Source organism: Pleurodeles waltl, chromosome 8 (assembly GCF_031143425.1).
Source record: "Pleurodeles waltl isolate 20211129_DDA chromosome 8, aPleWal1.hap1.20221129, whole genome shotgun sequence".
In the NCBI taxonomy this organism is placed as follows: Eukaryota; Metazoa; Chordata; class Amphibia; order Caudata; family Salamandridae; genus Pleurodeles; species Pleurodeles waltl.
The window spans coordinates 881,305,004-881,324,167 of NC_090447.1; the positions used below are offsets into that span (position 1 = coordinate 881,305,004).

At 42.1% G+C, this 19,164-nt stretch overlaps 1 protein-coding gene across 6 annotated transcripts in view; it reads right to left on the bottom strand.

The window, feature by feature from the left end:
* Positions 1-255: 255 nt before the first annotated feature.
* The window catches only part of FARP1 (FERM, ARH/RhoGEF and pleckstrin domain protein 1), a 459,262-nt gene continuing 440,353 nt past the window's right edge, over positions 256-19,164 (bottom strand). For all 6 annotated transcript variants that reach the window (XM_069205182.1, XM_069205178.1, XM_069205181.1 and 3 more), the window contains exons 25-27: positions 10,797-10,904; positions 8,347-8,498; positions 256-1,727 (exon numbers count right to left, since the gene is read on the bottom strand). In XM_069205182.1, the coding sequence (XP_069061283.1) occupies positions 1,646-1,727; positions 8,347-8,498; positions 10,797-10,904 (342 nt within the window). In that variant the 3' untranslated portion in view covers positions 256-1,645. The remainder of the gene's footprint in view (positions 1,728-8,346; positions 8,499-10,796; positions 10,905-19,164) is intronic.

Consider the following 19,164-nt stretch of genomic DNA (forward strand, 5'->3'; position numbering starts at 1 on the left):
CACAAAAAAAAAAACCTTCATCCACAAACTAAGCATTTGAGGCAACAATTTCAAAGCAACAGTGTGCATTTATCTCAGTACAAAGGACAATCCAAGGACAACAAGATCAACAGTAAGAACAACTTATAGTATTCTGAAACAGACATTTACATCAACACCACCAGAACAGCAGAAAGTGCAAAACCACAGCCTCAGTCATACTGTAGCTTTTATATCTACTGCAATCATATTTGAAAATAATGACTGAATCTGATGGATATTTAAAAACATTCAAAATATTTTAATAGCAAGACGATCATGTAATTGTATTTCAGGTGTAGTTAATAGAAACTGAGTCATGTTAATGAAATATTGCATGAAAATGACAAAAATCACAGCAACCATGTGAGATGAGAACAAGCGATCAGCTGAATTGTTACAGATATGGGGCACATTAAAAAGATTTAAAAGAAAATGGAGGAAAAGCAGTTAATGTGCTGGTCACAAATGCATTTTTTAAATAAACAAAAACATTGTCAGAAAGAGGCGCTGTGAATCACTGCCCTACTACACCTCAAAGAAAATAATTAAGTCGAAACCCTTATTTCTGTAAGTCTTGAAAGACCACTTTGATCCAGCCATTTTTCACACAGGATAAATGGTCCCTAGAAACCTAAACAAGGGGTCAAATGAAGTCAGGGAATAAAACATAGGAATAGCCTATTCTTTCAGCGTCTACTAAATAAAACAATGTTTCTGATGATCGATAATAAGCAGAGAAACATCACTATTTACCTGACAGTTAACTGAATAGCCACAGCCAATAACATACTTATGGCCCTTCTTCCTTGGCATTCACACCACATTCCTATCCCTCACTACTATTGCACTAGACTTTTTTTTTTTCATCTTGCAAAAAAACTTTCAGGCTGTGAACTCAGAAAAGAAAATGCTGGAACAATGAATAACTGAATGCTGTGTTTCAGCAAAATTTCAGTGTGGGTGGAGGAAGGTTATAAGCCTGGTTTGTTGTAAACAGCTTTTTTTGTACACAATGAACAGTCATTTCACAAGTGATGCACAAAAATATACAAGTAATAAGTTATTTTTCAAACTCCATTAAAAAGACTACATAACGTAACATGGATTTCATGGAAAAGGCCTGTTCCAATAAAAACAAAAACACCTGCAGGTTACAGATTGCCACTACTAGATCACATTTAACAATTATAAAAATAAACCGCACAGACTTCGTTCTGACGGCTAAACAGCACATGTGCTGGTACCATGTTTTAAGAACATTCCTTGAAGGGGCATTTCATGCCATTTCATTTGGCACTCCGCAGGACATTAATTCTTTACTTTTGGCACGAGCTCCAGTTCAATGGCACAAAAGAAGGACGAAGCAGACAGAACAGGTCCTGCTGTCGACAGAACAGGCGCGAATATTTTAAGACAAGAGAGTGCCGCTTAAAAAGTTCAAGAGGGCACATTTTCCTTTTTAGAGATACCTTACAAGTTTCTGCAAAAGGAGCTTGTTAATTATTTTTAATTGGAACTACTGTACTTCTTGATTGTATAAACATCAATTGTAAGAAAGGAATGACACCAAATTTCCCCTAGAAAAAGCAGCTGGAAAAGTTCGGTTTTGGCTCAAGAGAAGACCTCAGTACACACGAAACTCCTTCTGACTTGGAAGTGGGCTGCGCAGAGCTGGGCTCGTCGCACTTCGGATCACCTCCATCCACCTGTGATGAAAAAAACAAGAGGTTAATACATTTCCTTAGAGAAACGACAAAAATCAGAATATGTCCTGGTTCTCCCAACTGTAAGTACAATGTAATACCATTTTAGTCGCCACAAATACTGTTGCTGCCTGAGGTATTTTGAAAACCTAACACCACAGACGTTTTTGTGCGCTTGAAACGTTTTGAGTGTGATGTCGTGAATTTTCAACAAGGCAAAAAAGAAGTAACAAGTCATTTCATTTTCTATTTACCAATTTAAATGTTATAAAGCATGGGGAAAAGTCCAGAAAGGTTAGTAGAGCAATCTATAATGGATAATAAACAGAGACTGCGGACCTCATGTGTGCATTAAGTAAATGGGATTGCAATTTGCACACCAATGTTTACTGAATGCCCTTCATATATACTCACGTGTTGTCAAATAGAATTACACCTCATTCTATACGCCTATTTTAATGCCCTTGCCAGCCATATCCCTTCTAAGTGTGCCAGCCAGCCCTGTGACACTTACTAGCAGTGACCCACTTTCTGCCTGCAACAGTGGCTTGCGTCCCCCCAGTACATTGGTCTTTGTTTCGCCGTCTGAGCTGGCCATTACCCCAACAGTTTTACTAATGGCAACTACCCTAATCAACACCTTCGTAGCCTCCACTCATTGGCTTTTATGTGTGTTGTGCCCAGTTTGCAACAAAGTAGTCAGTCAGTATTGTGCAAATGATCATAGCAAACGCTCGGTGTCCTGGATGGCCTCTGACCTCATCCGCCATGCTTGTGTCCCCATTTGTCATTAACTAAAGGGAGTGGACTGAAAGGACCCTACCCATATATTCCATGTCTCTCCAGTCTGTGTATATGTCATGACCGACAAAAAGATAGTCTAGAGTACCATAAGGGCCTTGTGGGTGTAAACCTGCTTGTCTGGGTGTCAGTACGCCATGTTACAATCATCTAAAATTGGCCCACTGTGTTTACTAGTTGCAATGTGAGGCTTGTCTGGTGCCCGGTCCTGGGGGGCGTCTCTTCTTCTCGGATGACATTACGTAATTAAAATCCCTGTCCCAGATCACTGGGGGTCCTGGGTGTGGGGTCATTAATTCCAGTACGTTGAGGAAAAAGGACATATTTTCTATGTTGGAGAATAAACAATCCATATGCATTCCATTCAATGAGCGAGAGCTCGACCTGTACCTCTCCCAAGGAGCTCGGGGCCTGATCAGAGTTTCAAAGGACACTCTGCAGTCCACCCATATTGACACTGCTCAAGAGTATTACAAGTAGGTTACCGAGTGTATCTGTCGCCTCCATTTTGATGCTAATTTTAGACGTTCTTGTTGCATTAATTGTGTTTCCTGAAGGAATGCTATTCAAACTTTTTTTTTGCCATTTTAGGAATAACACTCTAGTCTGTTTAATAACAATGTTTAACCGCCTCACATTCCTGGTAATCATCTTAAGGGACTCCATAGATTGTAGATTTACTTTAGTCAAGCTGTCACCTTTGCCTGTCACTGCATGTTGTGCATTCCCATATCTCATTGGCACCGTGCCTGTGCTCGATGCCCAAGTCATTCCTGCTAGTCCAGTGTGCACTACATGCAGCATTTCAGTTTCAGGCTCTTTGTTCCTTAGTATAACACCCACTGCTGGACCATTCTGGGCAACATAAACGTGTAAAGTTAGCTCTGTGCGATCGTGTGAAGTGATCAATTGACAGTACACTAATTCTGATAACCTGTTTGCAACACAACACACGATCTGCAGATATTAGTACAAGCGGTGCTGTTTGTGTGTCAACTCCATGGGGGACCAGTGGCAATGCATACAGCACTATTTTATGTGACTATGCTAGTTTGATTTATTACTTGCCATATTTGTGGTGCATTGAGGGTCATGACGCTCCCTTCTACAGTAGTGCATCGTGATTTACAGGGTCACCTTCCAGTCGGGGGTCTCATAGGAGGACCCAGCCAAGGAGCAAGCCCCACTTGTGTTATTTCAGAGGCTAAGGGCCTGATTACGAGTTTGGTCGTCTGACTGTCGGACCACCAAACGCGTGTGAAGAAAGCTTACCCCCCCCCCAAAACCTCCCTCAGGGAGCTGAGGCCAATGCGGTCGCACACAACCACTCTCGGAATGTAGACAGTGCGCATTCTGAGGGTGCTAGCAGAGGGGGGCTGCACTGCCCACGGCATAGTCCATCAAGCAATCCTGCAGCACTTTACAAAACCCCACAAATAAAAGAAAAATAAATACAATTTCAAAAACCTTTTTTCCTTTCCTTCTCCTAGTGTGTATGAACATGCGAACACCCGCCGAAATTAAACAAAAGTGAAATAAATTCCCAACTATGCCACAACTACGAAAGTGCCGTAGTTCAACATTTCGAAATACTAATGCTTGTGCACACTGATGCTCATTACTTCATCGAGCCATTGATACTTTAATGCCTTGTGACCACTGGTTCTCGCTTATGCCTGGACCTATTAAGTTTTACTGTTGCCAGGAAACTTTGACTTTCATTACTGCCTTGGACAACTGAGGCTTTCTAGTGCCTAATGGCACTGATGCTCATTGAGACTCCTTACCACCTTGTAAAATTAATCCTCAATATTCCCTGCAGTGCCTCAGGCAACTGATGTTTATTGCTGCAAGGGGCAATTAATGCTTGTGTATTACTAAGGGGCAAATTATATTTGGGCACAATGGCAAACATGATCACCTGCTTTGTTAGTGTAACCAAGTCAAGTTTCTCCTAGCTCCTTGAAGGGCGCAAAGCGGTTATCTAATAAGTCCACGTGGTTGGAGGGTAAGCACTAAAATCTGCAATTTATGAAGGGGTGAGAGTCATCCCTTTCCTTTGTTAGACTCACTTCCTTTCGGAGACTAAACTCATTCCTCGATCAAGTGAAAGAGATTGAGGAAAAGAGATGGTGGCGATCAGTATCCTGCTAGAAGACCCACTGTGTGTAGAGCAGTTTATGAACTTAAGCTACAGGTGTGACTACAGGCTAGTGCTTTGCAGAGAGCTGCTGGAAGTGCAGATGGCACAGGTAAGGAACGGCCTTGGCCGTCAGACAAGTGCGTCTGAAAATGTGAGTGTTAACCCCAAATCCCGAGTTGATGTAATTGGGTTGATGGCCTTTGTCTGCCATACAAATTGAGAAATCTGTTGTCATTTGATACGAAGTGGGCTTCAGGATGTCCTGTAAAGAAAACAGACATGTTAGGGTCGAGACAGTGGCTCAGACAGGACATATTTGAGGGGCACAAGTCAGCTCAATAGTAGAGTTTGCACTTAAGGAGTCGCGGGGTCCAGTGGCTGGTGTCCCCCCAGGTTGTGTAGCTTGGGGTGAAAGGTAAACTTAAGAATGATGCGGAGGCAAGATTGCCCAGTGGCATGTCAGGTTGGTGGTTTGCACTGTGGTGTTGCTTTCTCAGTGGCGGAGGGCTATGGCCCGCAGACACAGTAGGAAGGTAATAGGCACTTGTGTGAATGTTTTGGGAAGTCTTGAAAGATTGAGAGGAGGGTCTGGTGAATCAATGAATTGACTTATTTTACACATCTCACAAAAGGTTTGATCTAATTTATAAATATCATACAAAATAGTGAAAATTATTTACACAGAAGAAATAATTTCAACATCTAGAATATGCCTTAAAATTGACCACTAATAACCTGAATATCAGCAACCATCCCCAGGAGGATAGAAGATGTGTGCAAACATATTCCTAGAGATTGTGTAATCATTTGAGTCCCACAAACCCTTTGACAAATGAAAAAATTAGATTTGCGGGGAACTGGACTTTATATATCCTTGTTCTTAATTCAAAGGAAATGACAGTAACTCTGAACGGCCTGCTAAAGTGTTTTAGCCTGGTCGAATGAGCCTAAAGATGAAGAGGTGCCAGGCATTTTTTCATTTAAGACCTGAAGCTTGAGCTTTAAGGGCAAATCAGGTTATCAAATAAGTAATTAGGTTTCGAATTTGTTTATTAACCTTCACAAGAGATTGAATACAAAGGCACTGGAGCCTGGGTGTATTAATACTAGGCAGGTTACACCCTAGCAGCTCTGCTCATTTTATGGTTCACTATCAGCCACAAACCCTATGGCATTGTAAAATACTTTATCTTAAGCACAAAGTATTCCATAGATTTAAGTGCATCTTCCCAGAGCATACGGAATTAAGAGGATTGCTGCTCTTAAATTTGTTCTTGGGAATGTTACACATTCATTACTGGATTGCAGCTTTACTTGTAACATAAAATGGCAGTTCAAGTAAAGCGGGTTCATGGCAGAATAGGCTGTTTTTAATGGAAATATGATCTGTGTGACAGTCTCACAGTATCTACATTCAAAGGTGCTCTTCACCTGGGTTCCTTTATTCACATTCTGAACTGGAAGCTGAATTATGCACCCGCATGACTAGCAAAGAAGGGGAATGAGTACAGAGTGCCTACTGAGAGAACTGTATTGTTCATAATAAACAATGCACTTTACACAAAGAACGATATAGACTATGTCAGCATTTTGTTAAGCACTCCCAGCACTACCCAAGTGAGTTTAAGGTCTTTGCCAATTATTCTAAAAAATTATAACTTGGTCAGTTTCTTTATTTACAAACGTATTAATGCAGGAAGCTGGCTCTTTATATGATATGTCAAAATGAGATTTATTGCGCAAGAGTCCAGTGGTTCCCTTACTAGTGGACAGGGGCTTGCTCTAGCAATCCCAAGATGCTCTTTTAGGGGGTAGTGTGGTCGAGCAGCCTTAGGCTTATTAGAGAGCAGTGTTAGACATCTGCAGATACTCACACGGTCAATAAATGAGACCCACAACTCAATAAGGAGATCCACACAAATTTACAAAAAACAACAAGTATCTTTATATATATTTAGGCACCTAAAATCAATAAGATCAGGTAAGTACGTTTTACCAGAAAAATACTTTCAGGTTTCAAAAGTGGATAGTGCATTTTTCGGAAGCAGCAATGTTATTCTATGGAGGAACAACAAGTACTGCTTACAGGTACAGTACAGCGACTTATGGGACCAATCTCCTGGACGTAAGATAAGTATTGGGCAAGGGTCAAGGCCACACCAACAGGTCATATCAGGTGCACTGGGGAAGCCAAGTGCAGTACGGTGACAGGTACTCAATGTTAGTCAATGGGGAAAAGAGGCTGCAAGTTTGGACTGGGAGTCCAGTTGAGGTGAACCAACAGGTGGGTTCAAATCTTGAGATGCTCGGGGACGTGGGGACACCTTAGGCCCTTTTCGCCACAGGCCAGAGGTGACGGGTGCAGAGGTGTCTTGAGGCGTCTGGTTTTCTCCACCAGGAACACTCGCGGTTGAGGGGGCCTGCATTCAGAGGCTAAGCAGCATTGGGGAGTCCACAGTGGGCAAGTCCAAGGTGGGCTTTGTCTCTGAAGGGCCAGAGTACCACGTTGGCACCATTGGCACACTTCAGCCTTGGGCTAGGTCTCACGGGTGCAGTGGTGCCTTCTAGTGTCGTGTTTTTGCAGTCTGAGGTCCTCTCAGGTGTCTTGGTGTACTTGCAAGATGCAGAGAAGCAGCTCTGCTGGTCCACTGGAGTTCCTGGATCTTTGTTGAAGGCAGGCCTGACCTCCCAGGCTTTCGGAGACCCAGCAGCTTGCAGGACGAGTCAACTTTGGTTCAAATCGGTGGGAACAGCAGACAGGCTGGCAGGGCTGGGGTCAAGTTAGGTGCTTCTTCAGTTTTTGCTTTTGCGGCTCAAGTGTCCTTCTCCTTTGTAGGTCAGCAGGAATCTTATTTCCTGGTGTCAGCCCCCCCCCTAAATACTTTTAGCTGCAATAGCAGTCTGCAAGTGCTAGGTGAGGTATCCCTGAGGATGGCATTATACATGCTGCAGCTAGCAGTCTGCAAGTGCTAGGTGAGGTATCCCTGAGGATGGCATTATACATGCTGCAGCCCTTGAGGAACCTCTTTGGTACCCTGACACTAGGTACGAGGGGTACCATTTACTAGGGACTTACAGGGGTGCTAAAAGGTATTGCCAATTGGGTACCAATTGCACAGTTTTAGGGAAAGATATCTGGCACTGGTGACCTGGTTAGCAGGAACCCAGTGTACTTTCAGTCAAAATTGCATTGAATACCAAGCAAAACGTGGGGGAGACCATGTAAAAAAGGGGCACTTTCCAATAATTAAATACTAAAAAATAAATAAATAGAACCCATACAGCAAGTAACTGTGTTAAAATGTGTTACTATTGCAGACTGAACATACGTTGAGGACTTCAACCCGCAGTCTAATTATAACTGTGAAGTAAATGTGCTGTACTTATAGATAGGAAAGAATACATAGAAGCCAATTCACAAAGGTTTTGCTCTGACTTCGTTTACTGTACCGCTGACATACATGTGAATTCCAGGAATAACCTTGGAGTAAGACAAGATAGTGCTCCCGGCTTACTACTAGAGTAAGTCATCATGCAGGAATTAATAGTAAATTGCCACAGGCAAAAAAAATAAAAAATACTGACCTAGCCTTCTCAGTCAAATCTTTAAGTACAAATACTTGACAGCATGCTTCAGTACGTTATGCTGCAATATTAAAAAGTCTTCCGTTAATGTACCTTTCAAATGAATATTCACTTTCAGCCCGGAAGAAGTACACATGGGATTTGAAATGCAACTTGAAAACATAGTCCTTGTGAATATTTTCGGATTCGGATGGAATGGTGAGGGAATAACCAAGCAAAGGCAGGCTGGCTAAAGGATGATTGTCCTGTAAGGAAGAAATAAAAACGTCAGGTTGAAATACGCGGCTGAATTTGAGAGACAAATCATAGAATATTGCGGACTGGAATTTACTTTGCTCAGAGACAAATTACCTGAAAGACACATTTTAAATACAAAAGTATTAAACATCTGTAAATTAATCGCTGCATTTAAATGATGCATTAACCTGACGTTTTTGGTGTCTCTCACAAAGCTTAGTAAAGGGATATCTTTGATCTTCAAACGTTTTCAGCATATTCATATCTTCTTCTCTGCTTCAGAAAATATTTCTAAAACTAATTTAAAGCGTCTGCATTATAACCTACTCCCATGTATTATTAGTGAAGTCTCTCGCGTGAGATGAGACTGTCTGTTCCCCTGGGAAGTTTCATCATCCATCTCAGTGGCTTTACCACTCACATATTCAATGTATCACCAGGACAGTGCCTCACCTCATGATCTTTACTGGGGAGGGTTACTGGGTGATGCCTTGTATGGAAGACAACATTTAGATCACACTCCCAGAATAAACTGATTGGGTACCTGAAATCCTAGGGCTGGGAACCTGGTGTTCCAGTGAGATGGGATCATTTGGTAATTAGAATTCAGGCCGTGCAACGATTCAACATTTTGAGGTTTTATGAAGTAGTCTTCGCTGTCCTCAGAGCCCTCAATCATACTCCGTCAGTAATCATTATAATCAGTGCACCTACTCATCATGACTACCTACTGCTATACTAAAATGCATGGATTCCATGACAGCATGCTTATCCGTGGTCTTTCACTGGGCCACGTGTCATTATGTTTGCATTGGTTGCATTCTATAAGTACCCATACAAATACTGGAGGAGATTGGAAAGGCAGATGCTGACTGGCGTATAGCGCTTTAAGAAGAAATGTTCTTCTGAACGTCATCTGCTTTCAGGTCACAGCACAGAGGCACTGTGGATTGCTGTTCTAGATGTCATCATGGTAAGGGCTAACGAGGCTGATTATCAGTGGCTGGAGCAACAACCGAGTCCCTTGAGAGATTTTTCTTATTTTTAAATCCGGGCAGAGCTGCGAAGTTTAAGATGATCCCTCCACAATTCTTGGTTGGAAATTATGTTTCACCTTTTAGTTGTGGCTTTATAAGAATAAACATGCTTCTAGCTGCGTGTTTCATTCTCTTACTCCCCACAATGCTACAGTGCAGCCCTAGTCTCTGCGCCTTGATCTTTGGTTGCTGCTCTTGCTGCCGGGAGGTCGCACGATAACCAAAGTGTTGTTTGGATTTGTTTTTTTGTGACTCACGATGATGACTAGATAGGGATATGATAGAGTGCTAGGTTTGCTGATTTTCTCCGATTTTTCGAGGTAATTGAGTTACTATGGCGGTGACTCTAACCAGAATTGCATTGGCATCATTTACTGCAAGGAAAATTGAACCTGTGGCAGAAGAATACACTGAAGCGGCCAATTGCATTAAGTGAGAGAGTCATTTTAAAATGGGCTGGGCCATTATGTAATTGGCAAAGTCTTAAGCCAATTGCTGACAGAGACTAGCCAAAGACAGACAAGGCTCGCATGAATGACTGGAGGAGACTGATTGATGAAAACCAATGACTAAAACTGCCGGATCCAAAAAACCCTCTATTTATATTGTTAGCAGTTGATGGTTTGATAGCTGCATTGTCACGTTGGCATAAACAAATTAGCAAGACAGATCCCTGGAGAACCCAAAGTGATGTCTTAGGCCAAGGGCAAACCGTTTGCTAGCCCAGGGACTACCATTTAGTGCCCCTCTATTAAGACACAAAGGGAATTGCCGTCATTGCTCTCAAACAGCCACTGTGCTGCCCATACACGTGAGGGAAGCTTCCCATGTTGCTGCCCATGTGTGCAGTGTGCTGTGCATGTGTGTAGAGTAATACTGATTTGATGCTGCTTGTTTTCTTTGTGAGGGACATTTACGTTGCAGTTGTCTGTCTTGAAGGTGTTGAAAGCTGGCATATGGTGTCTCTGTTCTGAGTATGGGATGAAGGCTAGAGGAGATGCCATCCGGTGAGGGAAGGGGGAAGCTGTGTGTGCCTGGCACTACTGTCTCTATGCTAAGCCGGTTCTGCAAGTGTGGTTGTCGTGCACTATGGCTCTCTATACTGTGAAACCGAATGTCCCGTCCCAAGGTAATTCAGAGCAATTTGTAAAGGAGTAAAATGGTTTTCTATACGAAGATAATAGCTTGTCGTACCACAAACAATAACATCCTACATACCTGTCAATTTCAAAATGGCCGCTAACAAATCAACTTCTTGTAAGCGCTTACCTGGTGAGACTTGTAGAAATACAGGCAGAAGTTGGTAAATACTACCCAGAGCTTCTGCCAACCGTTACTGTTTTTAAACTTCCTCAACAAGTTCCCTGATAACTGGTTCTGTAAACGAGACAAAAAAAAGATGTTTCAAAATCCTCACAGATGTACCACAAGCCACACACAAACAGGTGAAAACAAGGTAAGCCTCAGCAAGAGAGCCTTGGCGTTGTCCTTGGTCTCCATCAAAGCCAAGAATGTGCTTCACCTTATGCCCTCCCAGCGAGTAGACAGACCCAACCTCATCTTTCTAAAGAAACTTCCCTCTCATCTCCCACCTTTACGCGTACAACGGTCTGCTGATACCTTCGAGATGCAGTAACCTTTCTGTCAGATTTAATTGCTTTTGGCTTTTAAATTATTCATCTTCAGTGAGAATCCTACATTTTTCAATGGATGCCAATTACAGTGTGTATTGCTACTGTCATAAAATTGTTTATTGTTGTGCGCCAGAGCACCTACACAGTGTTTACGCCAGATACAATTCGTGGCAAACTGTTTCCACCTAGTGCAATCTGCTTTGTTCCTAGAGAATATGAAGTGCTGCTAAGGAATTCCCAATAAATGTCCTATTTCACATACAAACAGGAATACCAATATCCCCGGTGTTTTGAAAGCAGGAGAAGATACAGGACAGACAGAATATTCTAAATGATGCGGGGAGCATACAGGAGAGAACATTATAAAATGGCCATACATCCCAGGCAGGGGACTCAGTCTCCCCATATGTCCTATCAGTGGAAAAACAATTTAATGACTTTCAGACAACTAAAGAACCGTGTAAATAATTTTAACTCTCATTGATGAAAGAGGGAAAACTCAGCCCAATAGGAAGAGGCTTAGAGATCACTGTGTGACTGAGGCTTTCACTGATTAACTAGGCGGCCTCGAGGAAAAAACCTAACGCCGCAGTAAGAGCGTTGATATTAGTTTTTGAAGAACAAAATAGAGCTGTTAAATGTCACCCACCCCTTTGAAACACAGTCACACATACATGCACACTTCTCTTTTCCATGTCCAATATGTCTAAGGCGTCACAGATTTTGTTATTTCCCATTTTATCTAAAAAAATGGAGGTCAAGTCAAATCCAAAAATGTCCTTTACAGTTCTTGCATTACTCCACCTTTCTCGTATGATCATTGTTCATTCAATGTGCTACTGTTCACTTATGAACATGGTTCATTCAATGTGCCATCATTCACCTCGGTGCACGACACACCAAACGCAACATCATTCCATAGGTCCATGGCTCATCCAATGTGCCATTATGCACTTTGTCAGTGGTTCACATGTGATGCTAACATTCACCTTTGTTCATAGTTCCCCCAGTGTAGCCAGAAACAAAAATCCACAACTCACTGCAAACATGAAAGTTAACAGAACTGCAAACAGTAAAGCTGTCATGGAATTTATTCTCAGTTGCAACGAAACTTTAATATTTTCTCAGATTCTGAGTCAACAGCAATTTGTGCACTCCCATTCCTTTACATACATGGCTGACACCATCTTAAAAACCAGGAGACCGACTGCTTCTGAAGATTTTAAGTTTGAAACGTTACACTGGGTGCACAAAAAGCCACATTTCACACGAGAATAACTCTGACTGCCTATGTCTAAATGATGTTAAAGCGGGGCTGCTCCTATTGGTAATGCTGCAGATGTTTTTGACTGTGTCTGAATTATACATCCCTCAACTCCAACTGAACTTTGCACTGCTTTGGTGTGTAAAGTGAATAAGTTGGGAGTCTATTTGGGTACAAACTATCCTATGGCAACATATTCCAAATAATGTCCACCTAAGTCTGCACTATTTCTTGGAAAACAACTAATTAAGCCACGTATTCTGCACTTAAACTGGAGGAGTTCAACGTAATTAGAGGCAAAAGGTGCACATCTGGGAGGTTGCTTTGTTCTGCTGATGGCCAGGTTGCCTACCATTGCTTGTACTGTCTTTGTCCGTGGCTATCGCCCAACAATGAACATTGGTCCACGTCCACCTGCCGCTTGGTGGTCTTTGTTTCAGGAAATTAATCTGTGCTTGCTCAATTTAGTGACCAAAAACGTACACATCTATGTGTCTTCTGTACATCGGGTGTCAGTGCAGCACATCTACTGTAACTCTCTCAAGGTACATTGTATAATTTCAACATGAAGGAAATTGGGAGCCACATCAAAACACATGTCCAGATGAGTTTCAGGCTTTACATTTCTAAAGAGCACATATCATGAGAAGGAGAGATTGCAATTTGCTTTGGTTCATATTAGGTATTGTATCATATTAGCACTACTCCTGCAGGGTATCGGCTTGATTTATCTGTGTGCCAACACGTGTCCTTCACTGTGAAGACTGACTTCAAGAAAGGGCCTCAAAACCTTTAAGAGCGATGTCAGCCATCACCAAGTTCAGATCTGCACAACTGCACACAACCGTGCGACATGCAGAGATTTCAGGTCTAGTGGCTATGAAAATGAACAACCTTAAAAGAAGGTGGACTGTTAGGAGCCGTGTCACTGGTGGCGGCTGTCAGCAGAAAATCATTTGGCCCTTGGGAACTCTTATTAGACTTTCAGTGTTACTGCCCTACCAAAAAAGATATGATGGATCATCATGATATCTGGCCATCTGCCTAAGAGGACTCTACGGAGAATGACCTACAGAAGTAGGTTTCACCAGACAGCCGTGAGTATTGTAGCTGCGGTAAGATATGTGCTATGAGAGGAGGCACATTCAGGAGTCAGTGACCTCCTGAAATGACTAGGTCACTTCATCTACAATTTTTCATTTACTGAGCATGTATAGAACTGAGCAACTGTTTCGCCACACATTAGCCTGAGAGTTACGTGACTGGGCGTGTAGCCAGGTCTTAGAAATAAATAAACACTGCAGATGACCAATGGCCTGAAAGAGAGGTCCTGTCCCCAAAGAGGGAAAAGCTTGACCTTTAGGAAAGGGTTTGGCAGAGACCATAGATCTTGAAAAATGCATCTGCAATGAAAGAGAAAAAATATGCAAAGCATACAGGATGCTGCAGTCCCAATGAATAAAGCAACATTAAGTGCATGCACTGGTGATCTCCTTCGGGCTGCAATGAGGAGGATAAAAACAACATCGCCCGATTAGAATCTAAATCCACTGGATGCTGAATCAACAGCTAAAACATATCCTCCTTTCTGTGCACAGAATGGAAGAGGAGTCAGTTCTTGATTTTCCCAGAACATAGCTATATTTGATGTGCCTTAGTCAAGCTCCACATTTTTGCTTGGGGCCAGAGTAGAAAAGGCAGCAAGCAGGCACAAATATGAGAGGAAATATACAAAATAGTTCTTCATTTTCTCAGCCAGTGTAACTGTACCAATTTTTTTTTTGTCCTGGCAAAAGTCGATTTTTGGACACTTGAGAAGTAGAAAGTAGAAATGGCAACCTGCAGCAATAACAACGGATTTCTAACATTTTCAGACTTATTTGTGATTCTGGTAAATTGTGATCATAATTTATTATAGCCTTAGAACCCGCCGTAGTGGGCTCTACCGGCTATTAAAGGCCCGCTCCCCGCGTTAAATGCCCGAGCCGAAGGCGAGGGCATTTAACAAGGGAGAGGGACTTTAATAGCCGGTAGAGCCCGCTACGGCGGGTTCTAAGGCTATTAGAACATTCTGCCACTCAGGGCAGAATGTTCTATTAAAAAAAAAAATGTTCACGGAGCCCGAGGGGATTAAAATCCCCTCGGGCTCCGTGAGGCTTTGTTCACAGCTGCTGCTGTGAACAAAGCGAACATTGGAATGTTGGCGCTGCGGGCTTTTACCGGCCAGTAAAAGCCTGCAGCACTCCATTGTTTTCAATGGAGCCCCCAGCATTGCAATGTTCTAATCAGCGGTAGAATGGATGACAATGAATGGGTATGAGAGTTCACAGGAAAAATTTCTTAAAATGGCAAGTGCCCTTTGCCCTAAGTATTCTTCCAAAAATGTGTTAGGGGATTGCTTCGAGGTTTTAGGGTCTGATACATACAATATTTGGTACACATGCATACTGCATGTTATCCCCAAGAGCACTGCATGTCATGCTCTTCGGTGACATATGCCAAGCTGAGACACACTCTAAGCCACACCCCTGTCCACACAGGTAATGACGTTTGTACTGCCTGCTGTGCATGCGTGCACAGACAGTAAAATGTACTCCATGTTTACATTTAACAGCCACATCAGATGTTGAGGAAACAACGGGAGGAAGGGGCGAGGCTTAAGCTGTGCGCCGTTTTCTGTATGTGGAAGCCGGCAACTCAGAAGCGGAATCGTTACAAGACACGGTGTACTACCACTGGCAGTTTAGGACCACTAATTTAGAAAAAAAGAATGGCAAAAGCGTATCCAATTAACACTGCATTGATGGTCCCTCTTAACAATAGTTGAAAAATGCAACAAACAGCTGCTGACAAAAAGCAAGTATCTCAGCACCCGCTGCGTATGTGGCACTGCCAACTTGGAGAGCTAAGGACATGCTGTGAAAAGTGCAATGAAGTGTACAAAAAACTAATGAATGGAATACTTGCATTAATCTCAGCCACTGGTAATTTGTCGGGCTGAATCCCAGTCCATCGTTATTTTGAACACCATGCCACCTCAGTTTGGACCCAGCCACTTGCTAATCAGTCTTGACCCTGCTCCGATGGAAGCAGTCCAGCTCGACGCACTCACACTCGCGAAGTGACACAGCGCACTCAACCCGGGCATGACACAGCTCTAGATCATTTTCCAAAAATTAATCTCAAAATTATTTCCCCTTTTTTGTAACCTCCCTCAGCATTTCCTTTGGTGCGTCCCTCTGGAAATGATTGGGTTAGTGCACAAGATCCTGTGGAGCCTGGAGCAGGTGAGATAGGTTGCGGGCACACATTGATTTACCTCATAACTCTTGGTGATATCATGAAAGGACAGGCTCTGCACTCGGTACCAGCAGATATGTGAAATGGTAACAGGCCGCTGACAACTGATCAGTCCAGCAGGCAGGGACGCACAGTCACTGACAGTGAGAGAATCTTCTACCACACAAAAGACAGAAAAGGGAGGAAAGACACAAGAAACATAGAATAAACTGCAGAGGTGGAGTGACAGCTACACGCATACATCGAGGAATGAGAGCACAATGACATTTGGTGACTTGTAGGAACTACAACACAAAAAATAAGGCTATGCTTCTTTGAATGGTGCCTCTAGGTGCCTTGGTGATACACAGCTGCATCGTAGGGAAGACATAAGTTCATTGAAATGAGAAGATCCAGTTAATGCATTGACAAAATGGCATTAGAGTGACTTATGTGGCCATTTACTCCAGCTAAGGCTATCAAAGAATTTTGCACGACCTCTCCCGTGAAAATGCCTTACGATACAGTCATGGCACCTTAAACTACGAATGGAAACATTATTCCTATTGTACCTGCTGTGGCCATACATTTTTCGCTTTCCTCATACATCTCACTCACACTGAGAGCACAAATAAATACTGTTCAGGGCACTGATGTCTGTGGTAACTTTTTCTACAAGTACATTTACATCAACATTTCCACTTCTGTGTGCATAAAGTCAGTCAGTAAATTTGACAATATAAGTAATTTGAGTTTGTGTGATGAAATTAAAGATGCATTTCACATTCTTATTTAATATTTTCCTAACCGGTCTCTTTTTACCCAAGTAATTTTACTGCACGTTGGCATGATCAGGGTACCCTGACTCTAACCAGACAGATAATGCTGGGGAGATGCAGCTCAGAACCGAAAGTGAATACTGAGTCAACCAAATGGATTGAAAAGGAAATTAAGTGTAAACGAAACCAAGACTGAGGAAAAAGACTGACACAAACAATCTGTATCAGTGGTAGAGAACAAATAGACATTCAAAAACGAAAATTAGGAAAGTGCCAAACAGTAGTGGTGAAAAGAAACCCGTGGAACTGATAAACTAACCAAAGGATGAATGCAGGAAAGTGCACAGAATGTGAATCTACACTAGATAAATTCGGCAAACATACCAGTCGAGATCAAGAGGTAATGAAGATATAATAGAAATAAACATCCAAAATCTTAAAGTTGAGAAGGACTAAAATACAAAGAAATAGAAAGAAGGCAAATCCAACAAAAATATGTAGCAAAGAAAAACTATAAAGATAAAACAACATTCTAAGAGAACAGGACTAAGCAGACAACATGGGAAAGAATGATGCAACGCAATAAAATATTTTTTTAAATGGCAGAAAGACACGGGGCCGGAGAAGGAACACTATCAAGAAAAAGCTGAGGCAGAATTGAACAAAAGAGGAAACGAAAATCCTGATAATGAATGAAAGTGAGAGATTCAGATTAAGGGCAGGATTCACAAAGTTGTTGGGCAAACATAAGAGGAACCTGCCTGTGCACAACTGATTTGCAAGCACCAAAGAGACAATCCTGGATTTATATTTACTGAATCAGGGCCAGTGACCGTTTCTGCCCATAAATAAGATTCACTCCTATGGAAAATTGAAACATTTTGCAGGTTGTCTCTCGAAATAGATCTTTGAGCTTCTGCCTAGCAAAAAGTTGGTGAGCAGCCACAAGCATATACATTCCTGGTGTTCACAAACATTCTTGAAAACAGCCACAAAGCAACTTCTTTAAAAGACAATAATGTGTTCCTGTAACCCACTAGAAAATCGAATACTGTCTTAAATAGGAAAAATAATTAGCTTACCAGACGCAATGGTGGGACTGAGAGAGGCATGGTAATGGTATGTTGAGGATTTAAGAGATAAAGACTGGAGTAAGGCAATGTAGGGCCCTAGGGACATAGCGACCAGGGAAGGGTTTAGGCTAATGCAATTTAACACACTCCATAGAGTATATTACAAAAGAGAACCGATGATGAAGATTGGGCATGCGCATAACCAAAAAGGCCTCCGAGGCTGTGGTCAGGTGGGTACGTTTATGGATGCAATATGGGGCTGCTAGGAAATCAAAGAATATTGGGCTGAGGTGATAAGATGCCTGAACACTACTGTGATATAGTCACTGCCTCTAATTCAGTAACTGTGCATCCTAGGAATATCGCAACTAGGAGAGTACTAGAAATAAATATTTTGCAACGTGGGCATGGTTGTGGCCCAACGTTGAATAGCACAACTATGTCAGTTAGCCACACGACCATCATTCGAACAATAGACCAAAGCTATGGTATGGTACGGTACTGAAAGATATGCATATGAAGCACGCGGCTGCCCAATAAATTTGAGAAGGGATGGGGTCACTGAAAAAACTAAACGGGCGAGGTGTCAGTTTTCCTCAATGAGTAGATGTTCAATTGAGTCTGACAGCAGCACTTCTTGAGCTGGGATTACAACTGTTTCAAATGTATGAAGTCACCCTTGTGACTGTGATATTGATAGATTGCTTAATAACTACATGGGCTTCCCCCCCCCCCCACACAGAGCTTTATAACTGCCTTAATATTTGTATTGTTATGTTTCTTTCAAAAATTGTCAATAAAAAAAAGGGTTTATAAAAAAAGAATGAGTGTTTTGTCGTAGTTGAAGGTAAGGGAGAATTCTTTCTACCCTGCTATAAAATGAGGATACAAGGAGACGTCGTAACATAATCCGGAACAAAATGTTTTTCCTACGGCGAAAAGTGTATTGAGGAAATCCACAGGAGAAAGCACAGAGGAGATTGATGTGGGACTCCAATGGGGTTTTGTGAACCACTAAAATGTCCATAAATCTATACAGTCACTGGTGCATGCCTTTGATATGTAGCTTCACATCTTTCTTTTCAGAATTCTGCCCTAAATTGAAAAATAAACTCTCATAAGAGAAGGGGAATAATTATGAGACACTGGAAAGGAATACCTCAGAAGGGAAAGATGATTATATTTTGGGAATAACTAAAAAGTAGAGAGCATATACAGATGGTAAAGGAAAAGATAAATAAGGAAGGCCATGTCTGTTGCACTAGGGGTTTATTTAAATACAGGGAGTGCAGAATTATTAGGCAAATGAGTATTTTGACCACATCATCCTCTTTATGCATGTTGTCTTACTCCAAGCTGTATAGGCTCGAAAGCCTACTACCAATTAAGCATATTAGGTGATGTGCATCTCTGTAATGAGAAGGGGTGTGGTCTAATGACATCAACACCCTATATCAGGTGTGCATAATTATTAGGCAACTTCCTTTCCTTTGGCAAAATGGGTCAAAAGAAGGACTTGACAGGCTCAGAAAAGTCAAAAATAGTGAGATATCTTGCAGAGGGATGCAGCACTCTTAAAATTGCAAAGCTTCTGAAGCGTGATCATCG